General features: G+C 42.7%; 1 protein-coding gene across 1 annotated transcript in view; it reads right to left on the bottom strand.

Moving 5' to 3' along the window:
• Positions 1-18,144, bottom strand: part of LOC122804601 (cholesterol 24-hydroxylase-like) — a 730,604-nt gene that overhangs the window by 602,201 nt on the left and 110,259 nt on the right. The window contains exon 2 of the mRNA XM_044074564.1: positions 11,497-11,574. Coding sequence (XP_043930499.1) covers positions 11,497-11,574 — 78 coding nt within the window. The remainder of the gene's footprint in view (positions 1-11,496; positions 11,575-18,144) is intronic.

The raw sequence follows: 18,144 nt of genomic DNA, 5'->3' as shown, positions 1-18,144 counted from the left end.
GTGTGACGTCAGCATGTCATGCATATGCATGAGGGCATGCTGAATCACACCGAAGGCTAACACGGTCCTGGGAAGACAGTAGGGGGCGTGTCCGTAGGCCGTGCCCTGCAAGCGGACACGCCCCCAGAAGAGTAAAATTGCCCAAAGTAAACACCCATGACAGAGGCCATGGAAATGTGAATAAACACAACACAACACATGCCCCCGCAGACTATGAACATAAAATATATAAATGAACATGTTATATATTTTTTATAAATCGTAAAGATGTTTGCCCGTGAGTGCACTCGTTTGCGCGGGCGTGCCCGTAGCTTAGCCACAGTTAGCAGTCAGTGGAAAAGGATATAAGAACTAAATAAGCAAAGTAAGCCAAGAAGCAATAGCATAGCGGTAGAGATGTTGGCTGAAGAGCAGGCATTCATGGTTCGAGCCCCCACAACACCAATTGGTATTTTAGTAAAATAATTAGGAAACAAGTCCCTGACAAACATGTACACATATAAAATCATAGTTCATGTAAAATGTAATGAAACAGTCCATTTATTTTGAAGAAATGTGAGATAACAAAATAATAACAAATGCCAGATGTACCTATAGCTGAGCTACAGTTTAACAAGGTGAGTGCATCTGCCCGTAGGTGAGCAGTGTTTTAACAGGTGCAAAATGAGTGCCCATAGCTGAGCAGTGGTTTAACATGCTGAAACTGTGTGCCCCTAGCTGAGCTGAGCGTAATATGCGTGCTGATAGCCAAATGAGGCGTAAACCAGCGTACCCCGTTTGCACAGAGCTGCGCACCGCGCAAACAAGCTAACCGACGGGCAACGTTGAGCAAGCCGTATCAAAACTGCCTTTACACAGACACACCCCTCAGCCTGTCTAGACAGTCATAAAAAATAAAAAGCAGTGGCCAGGTTCGAACCCAGGACACTATACACAATAGTCAAGGTACTGAACCACTAAGCCATGACAGCAGCACCTAGAAATGCAGTAATAGCAAATATATAGGAATGAATACAAAGTGGAGCATGACAAAGCAGGTTTTGTGAAGTTGATACAATTCCAAAATGGCCAATCACAGATATGTGCGGGAAAAACGGCCAATATAAGCCCCACAGGCAGGAATACAGAGCATAAACGATTGTAGAACTGACTTGCAGCCAGAATGACAGGAGTAGGTGAGGGTAGTTGCTTTCGAGCACAGAGGTGGGGCGTTGAGGAGTCCAGATACATGGTCTGGCTCCTAGTTCACAATCATGAGGCCCAACTCATGCAGGGCCAGGTCCTGTGGGGAGCATATAGGGCTGAGGCGTGGGACCGGTTGGCTCATGATCTCACCAGTGCCACAGGGATTCCAAGGACTGGTGAGCAGGTTCGTCACCACCATGCGGACCTGAAGAGACGCAAGCAGGACCAATTGAACCTTTGGATCCAGGAGGCCCGGCAAATGCCCAATGCCCCACTACTGAGTAAGTTACATGTAATTATGTATGTAAGAAATTAAACTAGCTGATATTATGGAGATGTGTATTCCAATATTACTTCATTTATATTACAGCTGCAGGTGTCCATTCTGTGAACCGCAGAGCCTATGCCGATAGGCTGGTGCGGTTGCACCACCAGGCAGGTCATTAATCCTCTCCCAGTAACTGTAAAGAAATATAAAAGTATGACAGTTAGCAAAACAGTGCAGTGTAGTCACTAAGTAATAGAATGTGCAAGTAACAAGTGTAAGAGTGTATGCAAGTATTGCTTGATTACAAAAGTGTGTTGCAGTCTGTAATCCAAACAGAAAAATGAAAATGTCTGAAATAATGTCTGAAATAAAGATGCCCCACCTGTAATATAATAGTACACAACCTGCAGCAGGCTGAAAAGTACAGCTGCAGAAGATGAGCAAATCACATGTGTGAAATATACCCCTGTTGAAATACTGAAACATGACAGAAGTGAGACTGCTGGAAAGGATTGTAATAACTACAGGTAAAATATGTCAATAAAGCCTAGAAGTAAGTACCATCCTGAATAGTAAAATGAAAACAAGTGAGAGAGTGTGAGAAAGTGATATGAATCCACCAATAAAGTAGTAATAACCCCTGAATAAAGTATACTGCAGTCAGTACAGAATGAAATGCATGTAAGAAGCAAAACCAAACAGCGAAATCTCTTCAAAGTGTTGCTGCAGCTGGAATGTGTATCCCAAAATCTGGATATGTTGCTCTCAGTCTGCAATATGCAGATAGTATGATAGTCTGACATACCAAACATCCACAGTTGTCTATAGCTATATAAAGCAAATGTAGCAGGATGATGTAGCTGAACAAAGCCAGATATGAATGTGTATGAAGAACAATAAAATGTATATTGATGTAGCAGTAACAGTCCTATCACCAAATTGAAGTAGTTATCATATAGGAAACTGGAGTTAGAACAGTAGTGTGTATATATGTGCAGCTATTAGAAATGTACAGCATATGTATTGGTATTCGAAGGTGTTAATATTATTTTCTTCACCCCACCCTATAACCACATATAACCCATTCCACGTGAAAATGGTATGTGCAATCACAATTAACACCCCTGGACATTTGTCCTGTTGGGTCATAAATATTTGCATGTCCGTTGATGCATCTGCCCTGTTCATACATCCAAACCTGATGGACTGTTGCCATCAATCAACCCTGCATGTTGTTGGACTGTGTATTGCTGTTCAAATTATGCATGTGCTATGCTCGCTGTTCAATGGTGTGAATATCTGGGTGTTTGGTTAATGGGAATACTAATGCATGCTGTTACAACTAATTGTGAATGGTATTATATGTTACTAACCCAAACTGTCATGACATAATGCAAAACATAGGACGACAGGGAAGGCGGGTTCCAGCGGTCCCACCTCTCCCACCTCAGCTGGCAAGTGCACCTGGCACTAGTGCCCAGTCTGGACCCTCCTCCGGTGGCCCTGTGCCACCTGCGGGTGGAAGTGCTGCAGGGGATGGGGCTCGACCCCCTCTGCAAGTGTGGCCAGAGGAGAACCACTACTCACCCTCCATAGCGTCTGGACTGTGGTGCGTAGGGAGATCCAGGACTCTGTTCTTGGGCCCCTACGCCAGCTTGAGGCACAGGTGGCACAACTTATGGGCATGCCTGTTGCCCGGCCTACACAGCCCCCAGCACAGCCCCGTCCTGGGCAGTGAAGGAACAGTGGCAACTGCCCATGGGTGGGGATATCAGTTCCACTGTTGCCATCTGTGGGCTCATGGGCTCTGGATATCCAAACCTCTGTCCCCGTCAATTGTGTAACCCCCCACATGTGTCATAAACTGCCCCTGTATGCGTCTTGTTTGTCTTGTCTGTTGACCTACCCAACCTACCTCCCCAGCTATACTGACTTCCTTCACCTGACATACCACTCTCACCTGAAAAAAAAAAGGGCACTCTGTACCCACAAAAATTATGCCCCATACATAGCTGCCCATTCCGCACACATGTCTGCTGGACATGGAAACTATCAATTACAATTGGCTGTACAACAAGTATTATTGTTGTCCTGACACCTCTCTCAGGGGTGGAAGGTTTCAAATGTCACACCAAATTAGATACATATGCACAGCTGTTGCTGATGAAGAAATGGGCAGCTATGGGCCTTACCTACATCCCTCCTGCAAATCCCAAGCTTGTTTCCCTACTCTCATACCCTCTTTGTGACCCCTTTTTCACCATTTCTTTCAAAGAAAATAGCATGGGTGTGCTCCAGAGTAAGCACTGTTAAGCGGTTGTAAGCGAGAGTGCACGGAGCTGAACGCCAGTGCGCATGCGGGAGCTCCGCGCAAACCAGCACTAACCCGGTTACAACTTCTTAAAAGTGCCTTAGTCACTCTGATTGACAGGTCCTGTAGTCAGTTCAAAAGCAAAATAAAATCCCACTGTCAGTCCCGAACCCAGGACCTTGGAAACAGTAGTCTGCATGACCTACCACTAAGCCATGATTCTTATACAAGAACATTGTGCTAAAATAAATATATCATGTAATAGTAGGAATGAATGTAAAGGAAATATAGGATGTGTAGTACACAAAGCAAGTCATTTAGAATTACTGTCAAAACTAGTGGATTTCCATAATAGTAGTGTGTGAACTGAAACAGCCATGCTAGTTGGTAGCTAGTAGGTAATAATGTCAGTTAATGTACATATATAAATGTATGTATATGTGTAGTTGTAGGTGTCATTGTGCATACACACTTACTACAGGGAACAGGAGAGAGGAATGGAGAAATGTGAATCTACAACACAGCCTGAATCATGAGAGAGATACTAACCTTTACACTCACAGAACAGTGTCCACAGCATACCAGCATGGTCCCCGCTCTTACAATCTGAAAGGGCAACGCCTATCTCACATACCCTTTTATAGCACTGTCCTGAAATCACAGTGATAACTGCAATCAGTACACAACTGGCTGCATGCAATTAGCAAATGCTGGCTTACAATTGGTGCAGAGGCCATCACATGGACCTATGCAGATACCTACAAAAGCATCCTGTACTAACACTCCACACATGCAATATGTTCACTGCACTGTCTGGAAGCAGACAGAGGGAGAGAGACAGACAGAGACAGAGAGTGAGAGAAAAAAAAAAAACACACGCTAAACACTGAGTCTAAGCTGTCAGCAGTGACAGTAGCAAGCCGTGCCAGCAGCAGCAGGAAGCAAAAGTAGTGGTAACGCAACCAGCTGCGACAAACACAGGTAATGTAAAGTAGCAGGTTAATAGTCTGCATACTGTGAACCCTCCAAATGTGTCATAGGTCTGTATCTATAGGCATGTCCATGTGATATGTTGTGTGCACGTAGTTCCACCAAAAGGGGATGACTATACATTACATGTCAGTCAGTGTTAGGCCATGATCCTGGCAGCAGTTGTCTGTGCGTTGCCCTCATCAATGGCTGTAGTGACTGTTTTGAAAGGTCAGCCAGGTACAAAAGGCAGGATCAGCCCATCACAAAGGCAAACTGGCCGGGAACAAGTGTCTGCAGGTACCCAATATCGCTGTATATGCGTCCCATACTGAATAATTCCATAGCTTAGCAGACCAGGCCGGTTATGCTTATGATGCGGTAGTTCCCAGGGTCAGTAGAGGTGCCTCCTTAGTGGTGTGGGACCACTGTTGCTGTATGCCAGTGTTCAGGTACATATCCTGTAGTACGGCCAAAGTTAAATATCAGTCTTATATGCGGTTGTATGTCCTCTTGGAGTGCACATCCAGGGATACCATCAGGTTACAGTGATGCTGTGCCTTCTGCTTTGCTGAGGGTGGCCCTCACCTGGACATGTGAGATGATAGGGAGGTTACATTCAGCTGTGATAAGTATTTCTACTTGTGGGGGAGAAGGAGGGGGGATACGTGCACCGAACCTGTCTGTAAAAATGTTGCCAATATCTGTGTGTTCGGTGAATGTTAAGTAGGTGTGTATTAACTCAGAGCATATCTGAGGCATTTGGTCCATATGTGTAACATAACTGAAGAAGGCCTTGTGGTTATCTACAGTGTTTATGGCCATTTCCCTCCCAGAGTAGGCCGTGGCCATTGTTATGAGAGACCGTAGCGTATTACCACTGCTGACCACAGATGCCTTCCCTTAATGTGAATCTGCTCTGTCCTGCAGTAGCCTCCTGCTATTGTTATACAATCTGCCTCTGGCTGGGGTCCACCGGACAGGATGCCTAACCTTTGTGCATAGGGTCTGGGTTAGAAATGTGTGTGCAAGTTCCATGCAATCTGTGGGATGTCCGTGGTAAGCATTCGCAAAGGGGTCAGCAGTGTGGGTTGTGGCTTCCACTGGCCCAGTGGGCTGCATGGATACCATCTCAGTCCTAACAAGTGAATAACTGTCTAATCACATACATATCAAAGTAGTCTACTGTGCTGGTGGTGGTGGTGGGATATGTATATCCAGGCCGAGTAACTTGTGTCCAGATCACACTAGTGGATGGCGTTCCACATACAGTACCTTGGTATGAACCCCCAGAGTGAGGTTGTGCATTGGACCTGTCGCACTGTGCTGACCGATGGGGCATGCTACTATGTTGTATGGAATGTGGCAGCTATTGTTGCACAGGTGTTGGCTGAGCACTGATATCTGGCCATGTACTTGTGTATCCACCACGAGACACACACATGCAGCATATGGGAGTAGTAGTATATCACTACACTTGAGTATCATGTATAGTATGTGTGCCATATATTGCTGACATAGTCTGCTGATATCCTGTTTGTGTTCTCTTCCAGGGAGATGGCGCGTCAGCGTAATCCCACCTACTCTGCAGCGGAAGATGAGGAGACAGAGCCTGGTGCGGGATTGTGACATACTGTTTTCCCACACCAGCCAGAATCAGCAGGAGAGGGCTGCACTGTGGCAAGACCTTGTCCGTAGGGTAAATGACATTGGCACGCATAATAGGACATATGAGCAGGTACAACATCACTGCAGTGATTTAATCAGAAATGTCCGTCAGCATGCGTCAGATATCCACAGGCAACAGGTTGCCACAGGAGGTGGGGTGGCCACACATCCCCCCCTCACCAGACTGGAGGGGCTACTCCTAAGTGTTGTGGCTCCAGCCCCGGAACAGCAACAGCAATAAACCTGCATCATGATGGAGGCTGAATCCACACAGCAGCACAACATGGAGCGTGCAGGTAATATGCCATGTGTACACTTGACTGTTCTGTACACTGTTAGTTTATGCATGTGTAAGGTGTGTCCGTGGTATGTAGCTGTCAACATAGTATGTAATTGTGCATGTGTGATATTGGCAATATCAGCAGCTGACGTGTGAAAGGCAACTGGTGTACTACTGCACTGTATCATATGCAGTATCAATGGCACAGTTGTGCCCACTGACATTAATCTCCTCATTTCTGCAGGTCCCTCCGGTGTTACATCAAGGCAGGCCATCCATGCTGGTGAGTGTGTTTAACAATATCTACAATAGTCCTGATAGTGCTAGTAATACTAGTGTAACTCAGTAGTGCTCTGTGTGTATACTGCGGGGTGTGCATGTGTGCATGTGCAGGTGTGCCTGTGTCCACGTGTGCATGTGTGCATGTGTGCCTCTGTCCACGTGTGCATGTGTGCATGTGTGCATGTGTGCATGTGTGCCTGTGTCCACGTGTGCATGTGTGCATGTGTCCACGTGTGCATGGTTTGGTAATGGCTGGAGTCCAGCATGCCAGATGCCTGCGTGTATGGCATTGTGTCTTGTTGTTATTTGTGATTGCATACTCCAAGCATTCCTGGCTGTGTTCATGGAATGCCTGTATAACATGTTCTGCGGTGCGTCCCATATTCTGTACTTGCACAGGGCCTTTTGTGGATTCCACATCGGTTTGGAGGGGTGCAACCTATGCTTTACACATGTTTTTCACTGTGGTATTCTGGCCAGGGACTGGGGTCGGGATGTGTATATCCAGTGTGATTACTCTATGGTCTGGTCTTACCAGTGAAGGATACACTTCTCATCTTGCCATCCAGTACACATGTTGCTGATTATCACATCCAGTATGCTTGCCCCTCTTGTGGGAGTGGTATGTTGTTCCTGGGCATTTTGGTTTATGGATTCTGGCAACTTTTCTCCAACTGTGTTGGTGCTAGGATAATGCTCCCGGTGTATGTCTGGGTATTTTCAGTCAAGCAATATAATGTGGTTTGGGGGGCTTGATATATTCATGTATTCCAACATAGGCCAGGTGCAGTTCCTGGTATTAGGACAGTAGTCTGCAGCAGGCTATATATTGGGAGGCGGTTTTAGCCATTGGTATTTGACCATGGCTAATCCATGCTGCTTCTTGTTGTGGTACCAACCTGGGGGTGTGGTTATCCTTGACATTTATTGCTAGTCACCCTCCTTTTGTAGCTTGTTCCATGTTTTGCAGCTGTACAGCACAGTATGAGGTGTGACCTGGTAGTGTTAGGGTGCTGATTTGAGCCTTGACCCAGTTTTCTATTACAGGACTGATATCTGCATTCTCCATACTGTGTGCATTTACACTGCACACATCTTGCTGTTTAGACTTCTGGCATTGGGTAGCATTACATCTAGGTTCCTATCCCTTGTGGTACCTATGAAGGTGGGTTTGTGTTTTGAGACTTACCTATTCAGGGCATGCTGTGGGTACTGACAGCCTTTGCCAGTATCCATGGGGCATGGACTGATAGGTGCATGCCACCCCTAGCAGGTGGTGCATCATGTCATGCTCCGCATGTCTTCCCAGCCTGAAACACATTGGCTCCTCTTTGACTAACTGCACTACTTTAGCCAGTTATTGCATTTGATCATCCCATCATCATTTTGTGGCTTCATGCTTGGTGAGGGTGGATGTTAGTCAGGGTCCTCAGGTGTGCATATAGTACATGGTGTTACATTACTTAACACATGGCATTCATGCCTCAGGTGGTGCTGTAGGGCTGCCTCTGTCGGATGTGCATATTACACTCCCTGTACATGTTTGTGAGCAGGTCATGTCATTTTAGGCATCCATGTTATTATTTGAGTGAGTCAGAAGGGGTATCATTCCCAGGGTTCCTACTGAGCCAGTGTATGTGCTATGCATTGCCTCTTTGCCAAGGCCAGGGCATACTGGGCATGCCTCGTTCTGCCTACTGAGGCAGGCGCAGGTTGTTCCTCCTCCAAGTCACGGTCTGCCTGTGATGGCCTTGGCAATGGTGGGGGGCTGTTTGGCCCAGCCCTATGCTGGTCCTGCTGCAGTTGTTTTCGCAAGATCATATTATGTAGCATAGCACATACCATGACAATTTGGGTACATGTAGTTGGTGTGTACTGCATGGCTCCACCAGATGTGTCCAGACACCGGAACCGTGACTTCAACAGCCCAAACACATGCTCTATTACATTACGTGTTTGTGCATGTGCCTCATTATGGCGTTCCTGTTCAGGTGTGTGTGCGTTTCTGATGGGTGTCATCAGCCACGGCTCCAGTGCATAACCTGCATCCCCCAGTAGGTGTCCGTGTAGGATGTCCCCATTGGCAAATGTCCGGTACAGCTGCGTCAAATGCCAGATGTGGGAATCATGGTAACTCCCAGGGCAGCCAGCACACACATTCATTATTATGCCCTGGGCATCACACACGACCTGGCAGTTGATGGAGGGGAAGCCCTTGCAGTTAATGTAGGCCCTACCCCGCTCACCGGCTGGTGCTTTGATGCGTATGTGCGTGCAGTCTATTGCACCCACTACCTCAGGGTATTCCGCTATTTGCTGGAAGAGACCCATATTGCTGGCCAATACCTCACGGGCATTGGGGAAATATACATGATCACCGACATGTGCTGACATGGCATCCAGGAACTGGTGCAGTACCCTGGAGGCTGATGCCTGTGATATCCCCATCATATCACCAGTTGGTCTCTGGAAGGTACCTGTTGCTAGTATTCTTAGGCCAACACATACCTTGGTTTCCACTGGGATGGGTTCCCCTCTGTTGGTTCTGTGTGTGAGGCGTGGCCTGCACAGCTCAACTATTTGTTGCAGGAGCTCTCTATCCACTCTATAGCGCTCTACTATCTCCAGCTCATGTAACCCATGGTAGGTGACCCTGGGCCTGTACACTCTTCTCCGTCTCCTCACTGTGGGTTGTCTGGCACCATCTGCATTGTCACCACCCTCAGCAAGTCGCCTATGTCTCATTATGACATCTATGGCAGCCCCTAAAATTTCTGCTCTGAGTGAAGCTTTTTCAGTTTTCACTTCTATTAGCTTAATCCTGTCTTGCAGTGTCTCTTGAGAGAAACATCCTGCACTGCTGTTTGCAGAGTTTTAAGTGCTGGGCTGGGCTACTATTCTGCCTGTGTAATTGCCTGCTCATAATTGTTTTCACCTGCTAGCTCCAGCAGTATTCCCTGCTAGCTTCCTACTAATTCTGTTGCTTCCTTTTTCCTTTCTGTTTCCTCAGGGGGGAGCAGCGTGCATACCAGCAGACACACGCTCACAGTGGCTTACATGCACGCACACATGCTTACATGGTTTACAATCATCTTATTCGGGTTAAAACACGCGCACACCCACACAAACAGTGTTACAAGTCTGCCAACAGGCTCCTACATGCTCAGTCTGCCCTACATGCACGCACACCAACGCAAACAGTGTTAAATATCTACCAACACGCTCCCACATGCTCAGTCTGCCTTACATGTGCGCACACTGCTCTACCCGCGCTTCATGGCATGCACGCCCAGCAAGAAACTTTAGTGTAAGTAACTGTGTACACCTTCCATTTCTTGACTTTCCCAGACTTATCTTGGGGCACTCCTCTTTCCCTGATCTGTGTCTGTCATCTGTCATGTTACACTGACCTCCAATGAACTGCATTTCTTTCTACCATTCCCCCCTGTGATGTCACCTATCTCCTACTCTATTCCTCCCCCTTATGTATCTCTTACACTACTCAGACTGTGCTCATTTGCTATGTGACTGTGAGATTCAGTATCCTAACTCTCATTTACATGAGATTGCCTACTAATGCTTAGTTACATGTCTTACACTCAGCTTCCCCCCTTAGCAACCACTACACGGTGGCCATGTTGTTTTTGGTCTGCTGGTCCCTGCATTGTCATTCCATGTATTGCATAATATCCACATTTGTGGGTTTATAACCTTCATTTTTATGTTTTATACAGCGCAGCCTGTTTGCACGGGGCTGCGCTGGGTTTTATTATTTTTGCATCGGGTTACCTTACCAATGGCTGCATATTTGGCCATTGGCATGCTGCCTGACACATATGCACCCTTTATTTGGAGCTGACATGGCTCCGTTGTAAATTTTGCAGAAACGTACTCAGTTGTCAACTGAGTACATTTCTGCAGCTAAAACGTCTCTTACACGGGCTGGTTTCTGCTTCGTGGATCGCTAATATACCTCATTAGCATACCTTTCGGTTGCAAGTGAGGTATTTAGCATGTCCATGCCCAGTCCGTGTAAGAGACGTTTTAGCTGGTCTCTTACACGGAGTTTAGGGCTGTTCCTGGATCGCGAGGCTTGCATGGAGTGTTACACATCTCTTACACTCCATGCAAGCCTTCGTGAATCCTGCCATATGTCTTTAATGGACAAAGGTAGCCATTAAATTATGCCCTAACCAACATACACACTTTAAAATAACCTCTAAAGCACAATAACTTGTGGGATACATTTGGGCTGCATAACTAGGCTTATAAAGGCCCCCACTGGCCATTAGCCTACTATATATCTATGAACCTATGAACAACAATATGATTTTTCTTGATTTCTTTTTTCCTTTTACATTACATGATTGCAGTACTTTGCAGATTATATGATTTGAATTAAATATGTTTTTATTTCCTACGTCTGCTAAAATTATGTAATAAAGTTTTAATCACATACTGCTCAACAGGGCAATGAATACTTTTCATTGCTATATGCAAAATACATACTTAACATACAGAGAACTTACTTACCACTGCAAAAACATATCATGTGGGTTTTTCTGTTGTTCTGTCATTTTCTGAATTAAAGCTGCATGTCCAAGCAGAAAGCTGTAAAATATTTAAGGAATAATTACTGTACATTTTATTTTTGTTGAAGGTGTTTTGATAATTTGAATTAGGAAACAACCCCCCCCCCCCACACACACACACACACACACACACACACACACACACACACACACACTGTAGCAGTGCTGTTTAACCCAGCACAATAGTTTATTTTCCTGTTAGTTTGACAAACTGCAGATATGAGTTAGCTCAAACTTGGCCCTTACTATTCCACACGGCGGCTGTTAATTGCCGGTCTGTCCTGTGCTCTATTGAATATTATTTTTGACCCACACAGTTCCTTAATAAAGTTGTTCCATTCATCCTCTAACCCAACTACTCTGAATAAAACAATGTTTTGGGATGTTGTCCATGAACCATTCAGCCATTCAGCCCTGGTTTTGGCTGAGTCCCCTTGAAGTAAGTTAATATAATGCACCAAACTTCAGTATTAACATAAAACCTTCCTTCGATTGTTCTTCATATAGTTTCTAATGAAGAGCCCAAGCCATTATTGCTACCTGTCCTGTGAACTGCTATCCTTTTGTACATTTCCTTATAAACAGCCAGTCTCCATTACTGCGTAACACTACAACGTTTTGTAATCTTCTTCCTGGCATGCATTTAAGTACTGCTTCTGCTTTCTCATACAGCTTTATTTTTAATCGCTACTATTTTCCCACTAACTATACTCATTATTTAGTTTGTTACTACGTATCATTGATCAAATGTCCAAATCTCGAAGGCCCTTTCTTAACTCTTCAGTTCAGTCTGTGTATCCTGCCTGTTTCAAAGATTTATCTGTGCTTCTTAACAAAACATAGTGTGCACTCAGGATTTTCAGAACATTTGTTTCATTTATAAAACAAAATACAGTGTTCGTTTTCACCTCAGATCATATTTGTTTCTGGATATTATACTTTTAAAGTATTAAAAAAAATCAAAATTTTTGAAATGCCTTGTATAATAAAGTCCATTCAAACAACTAGGAATTCTGCAAACAAAGCTAACGTTTGACAAAATTCACAACTTAATAAAATAAAATCAGTGGTAAATACATCAGGGTCTTAATTTGAATTATAACAAAGCATGTACCTTCCAGAAGTATTATTGATTCTGCACCGATATTAAACAAGAGATAACAAGACCTTGTTTACAACAGATCTTATGCTCAGTCACAACAACTGACAGCAAATGTTTTGACTTAACACAGTGTCTGACATATTTAGAATGCACTACTTTCTTCAGCTTGAACAAAATCATACAGGCACTGCTAACGGAAACCAACCACAGCTAGACACCCTCAGAAAAATAAGTTAATGTGGTCTTTTCACTCATCCATAATTAAATAAAGCACTTGTTTGCTTTCTTAATGGAGTTTATATTGAAAAAAATCTGAATGTATTACTCTGATCAGTCTAATGGTTACCTGACATCTGTCATAACACTTGATGCTGGAGACCTAATGTGCACTGTCAGTAGTACTCATACTACAGCTTCAAAGTACTTTGTAAGAAATACCAGAGTCAAAAACATGAAAGATGCACTTGATAAAGAGATCTGCTTCTAAAAGGGCAGCACAGTGGTGATGAAATTAAAAGGGGAAAAATTGTGTATGAATCTCTTAAGATTTATTTTTAAAGTGATGATGGGTCACAGAAGCAGATAATCAACAAAAAGGAGACACAGTTTTCTCTTATTTGTTTCATTTGCCTACCAGCTGCAATGTTTCTTTTTCATTAAAGCAGCCTGCTGTACTGCCTATGGATTTGTTGAAAGTTTAAGCCTTCATCTTTTTTGTTACTAATTGAAGCATATAGATACTGCTCACAATTCTTGTGCTGTGTCCTGTCTCAGAACAGTTTGGGTGCTATTCATGGTCCTAGGTTTCGCACATGCATAGCAGTGATCAGCGAAGAGCGCCACCATGCCTACAATACAGTAAGTGCAGGTGACTTGCACTAAGTAAATGTGAAGAAGTTTTAAGAATACCACTCACTTACAGCAAAAGCATAAAGTAGCTGAAGTTAGTTGTTAATTTTATGCGAAGGACTATATGAATGCCTTAGGCTTCACATGACTTCATATATACTTGCAACTGAGGACAAATGCAGCTATGCACATGCACGTTTGAAAAGGTTGAGGCAAGTCATGGCCAGTGCAGCTTTTATTGCTAATTCAAAAAAAAATAAATGAGTTTAATATATTTTATATAGCGGTATCCTTATTTTGATACCCTGTTTGGTTTTCTAAAGGAAGAAAAGGGGGAGATAGGAAAAATTGAGAAAGGAAAGGCATAACAAAGAAGGGAACACAGAAAGAAACATCAGGATGGTTGTGTTGAAGAAGGTGGGAGAAGACAGGTACTATTATTTTGGTATTTATTCAAATTTTTTTTATATAAGAGGGTAATGTGGGCAGGACATAGGTAAGATGGAGTAGAAGAGAGGATAAGAAAAGGAAGGGGGTGAAGAGTGATCAAGCTCAACAACCGTCCCCAGTCCAAAAAGCCTCAAACGTTTCCATTGCCTGATGATGATGCTGGCACAGTGGTTGACAACAACCAAAGCAGTGAGCCTTCTACTCACTGAAGAGAATCTTAAATTGGCTGAAGAAATCTGTCCATGTCCTGCTTCACCACATTCTCAACCAAGTTCTGACGCCCATATTCAGTGAGACTTGTCAGGCTGCCACATTGCAGGGTGCCTGCAGGACTGGTACCACTTCTCTGACCCTGGAATTACCTCAATTAAGAGAGTGTGAGTGTGCCCTAACCTGGGAGGCACAAGGCTGGGCCACTCCTAAGGATACGGGACATATAGAAAATTTATCAGAAAAGGGAGAGAAAGAAAATAAAGAAGGGCAAAGGAATGCATGTTTAAAATAAGAAAAAAGAAGAGAAAGAGTGGGAAGGTGAGAGACAAAGAAGAAATACACACAATAATTTCACAAATAATGTTACAATTTTTTCAAATCTTTCTTATCAGTTAATTTATTTTTATTAGCTCTTTATTGAAATAAAACAAAATGCTTACACGGGAGCAATGACTGTATTGCTGTCAAGTCTTGGTGGCATTTACATTTGCAGTCTACGGATAACAATGAGGTATATGTTTTAATGTAAGAAATGGTAATATATTTGAAATTTCTGCTTGATATGGATTTGGTTGCAATGCAGCCACAGTGGTGCAGTGTCTAGCATTGCTGTGTCACAGCAAGAGGTTCTCTGGTTCGATCCTTGGCTGGGGTACCTTTTGTGTGGAGTCTGCATGTCCTCCCTGTGGTCGCGTGGGTTTCCTCCGGGTGCTCCAGTTTCCTCCCACATCCCAAAGACATGCTGTAGGTGGATTGGACACTAAATTGGCCCTAGATGTGAGTGCGTGCATGTGTGTGCCTTCTGTGGAAGGTTGGACGCCAGACTGGCAACTCAACATTGTAAAACTGCACTGCCAATCATGAGCGGACAGGTGATCCACTGTTGCAACCCCTAATTGGGAAAAGCCAAAAGAAGACTGTACTGAAAGCACTTTAGCCCTGTTATTATCTTGCTGTATAAACAATCCTGCAGTTATATATTGTAAGGAAATTAGTTAAAGATAGAAAGCAGCATTTATTAGTTTACATTTATTTTGTTTAAATGGTAAGTGTGATGTCCCCCATCTGGGACAGTAATCAAGAAGCCTGAATCCTCACCACTGCTACTGGAGAGGGACATTCACTTGGAAACGTGGAACAAAGATAGATACACAGAGTATATCCAGATGCAGTTCTATGCATCAAGCACAATTTCCCTTAAGAGCACACAGGGAACACTCTCTCTCCAGGTCCCCAATAAGACTACCCACTGGCACAGCTGTAGAGTTGAGTCCTCATCTGAGTGTCCATGCCAAGTACTCCAGCACTCTCTCTGTGAAACCAGTGCTTTGTGTCCATGATCCAAGCAGCTGACACACAATCTTTGAAATTTGATTTTCACACACACACACACACACACACACACACACACACACACACACACACACACACACCTGGGAAAGTCAGGCACAGATTTACTAGCTATGCCCCCTTCTGCCTAGACTATAAGGTAGTTACACTGCCACCAGGCACTCCAAAGCCAGCTACTCTAAGGCTCTTATAAGGGTACCCAATTATACTGAGTGAAATTAATATTAATACAAATGATAGTGTTTGATCAATGCAGTAAGGCTTTCAGGAGTGGCCACAGAGTCACCAATTAGATATAAGTACTCTCAAAGGTTAAAATATTCTCTAAAGGACCAGCCACAATGAAAAGTGTAAATATATTTAATAATAAATAATAAAATAACAAAAAAATGTGGAATATCTATTTACAATAAATACCTGTTTCAATCACAAGAAATAGAAAAGTAACACAGATGAATAAATTCACACAGATACAGAAATACAGTACTTAACTAATCTCACTATACTTTCCAGCCTGATCTAAAGAATTACTATTCCCTGGTCACTTAGCAGAGTAAGGCAAGATGAAGTAGGTGAGGGGTCCTTCTTTGTCGGGTTCCAAAAACAGACTGCCCTTATACTTCAGTCTCATCTAGTATTAAAACATCATTTTTGCCCTGGATTACAGAATGACATCACATATATCTGGTCATTTGACTTCTAGTTCCCATACTATCCCTTTTCCTAGCAAATGACCCAGAATCTTGCATATATGTGTCAATAGTACACACACATAGAGCTGTTGCAGCTTCTGGAAGTCATAAAACAATAAAACACTCCTACTCTTCCTACAGGAGCTAATAAACCATACTCTGGCACAGATATTTCATCTCTGGCTGAAATCAGAACTGTAAGATATAATCTTTATGGCCCAAATTAAGTAATTTAATTTCATACAATTTTTCAAAGTTAGCTGGAGCTGAGCTTAACATCTTCTCTTCCAGTATCTTGTGTTACAATATTAATCTCAATAGTTATAACACAGTCTGACATACAAATGTATTTTTTTTGTGTGTGTCCAGCAGGATACACTGTTGGTATAGTCTTAACACAAGCAGCTTTACAAATACATTTTTTAACACAAGCATCTGTACTCATCAGTTTGATATGCAAATGACATATAATTCTTTACAAAATTCTAGCTAGCTGTGCTGGCATATGTTACACATCCACTGCCCTACTTCTCCTGGCATAGCTGTCAATACTTCATATCATCACAGTAAGGTTTTTATTCATTCTTGCCAGCACCCTCAGTCAATCAGGTAAATCTCATATATTGTTGACTGGTATTATACTAGAATTCCTCTGTAATTACAAAGAAAAGACATAACAGCATCAGTGTTACCTGTCTGTCACTTTTTGCCTTAATATTTCTGACATGATCACTGGTAATACTGCACAAGGCATAGCAGTTACTGTTGCAACTGGTTAGCATATGTGCTTATTTCTTTAAACGTATATTCATATCTAAAATATAAAACAGATTGCAATACTGTGCTAATATTTCCTTTAATGTAAGTTGAAATAGTAGGAGTGTATTTTACTTCAAATTGTTACACGTTTTGTGTGTGCATAGCTTGTTTGTTTGGGGAAGGGAGAGGCCTTGAATTTTACCATACACCTTCAGTGTAGGTTCTACTTTTAACTATTATGGTTTGCATACCTAACCTGCAGTTTTAAATAATACACTTTTCTTCAGGCAGAGGCAGAAGCTGTACTCACACATAAAAATGTAACTACTGAAAGGATATTTTACTTCCTTTAAATTCAGCCTTCATTAAATAAAACATATTTACAAATGGATGCAGTGCATATAGTTCATGACAATAATGTGTTCTTTGATAACTTTCTTCTTAATAAGTTTAGTATGTAAGGGAATTGTTAAATGTATAGAGATGTAATGCAACTGGTCATCTCTCACTAAACTATGTGCTGGTGGTCATTCACATGAACCTGCAAACTCCAGGCCTTCTCACCAACTTCCACTGTGGTTAGGCTGTAGTATCTGACTGAGTTCAGCCATCTTGTACCTGCATTTAATATCGTGGAAGAAATGACTGTCTTATGCAGTTATAATAATAGATATTTTATGGCTTATGTAAACAAAATCCTTTCTTTATAAAACTTGTCTGCATGATGTTCATCTACTAACTAAGGTGGTACCTACTGTAAATGAAATTATGTAGTAAGAATTTTTTTTTGTTTGTGTATAAGTATATTTCCATGCATGAAAAAAATAATTGTAAGTGTACTCATGCAGATGTACATTCATATATTGCAAACATACACACATACACACATACTATATGTATGTGCACATACATACCTACATATATTTCTTTACTCATAAATATGCATTTGTATTCATAAACATTCACTATTTCTATACAGATGCACTTCTATGTAAATATATGTTTATACTTTATTTTGCATTATTACTACTTACAGTTGCACATATTTCTTCTGGCAAATGCCTTCAGTTATGCAACATTTTTATAGTTTATTTTTTAAACCTAGGTTTGATATGATTAAAAAATGTTTACTATGGAACTCTGGCCATCTTGCCATCAAATGATCAACCCAATC

The sequence above is a fragment of the Protopterus annectens genome, chromosome 6.part0, assembly GCF_019279795.1.
Source record: "Protopterus annectens isolate FY-2018-M chromosome 6.part0, PAN1.0, whole genome shotgun sequence".
NCBI lineage: Eukaryota > Metazoa > Chordata > Ceratodontiformes > Protopteridae > Protopterus > Protopterus annectens.
Note: the sequence above shows the minus strand (reverse complement) of the source record. Positions and strands in the feature narration are given on the sequence as shown.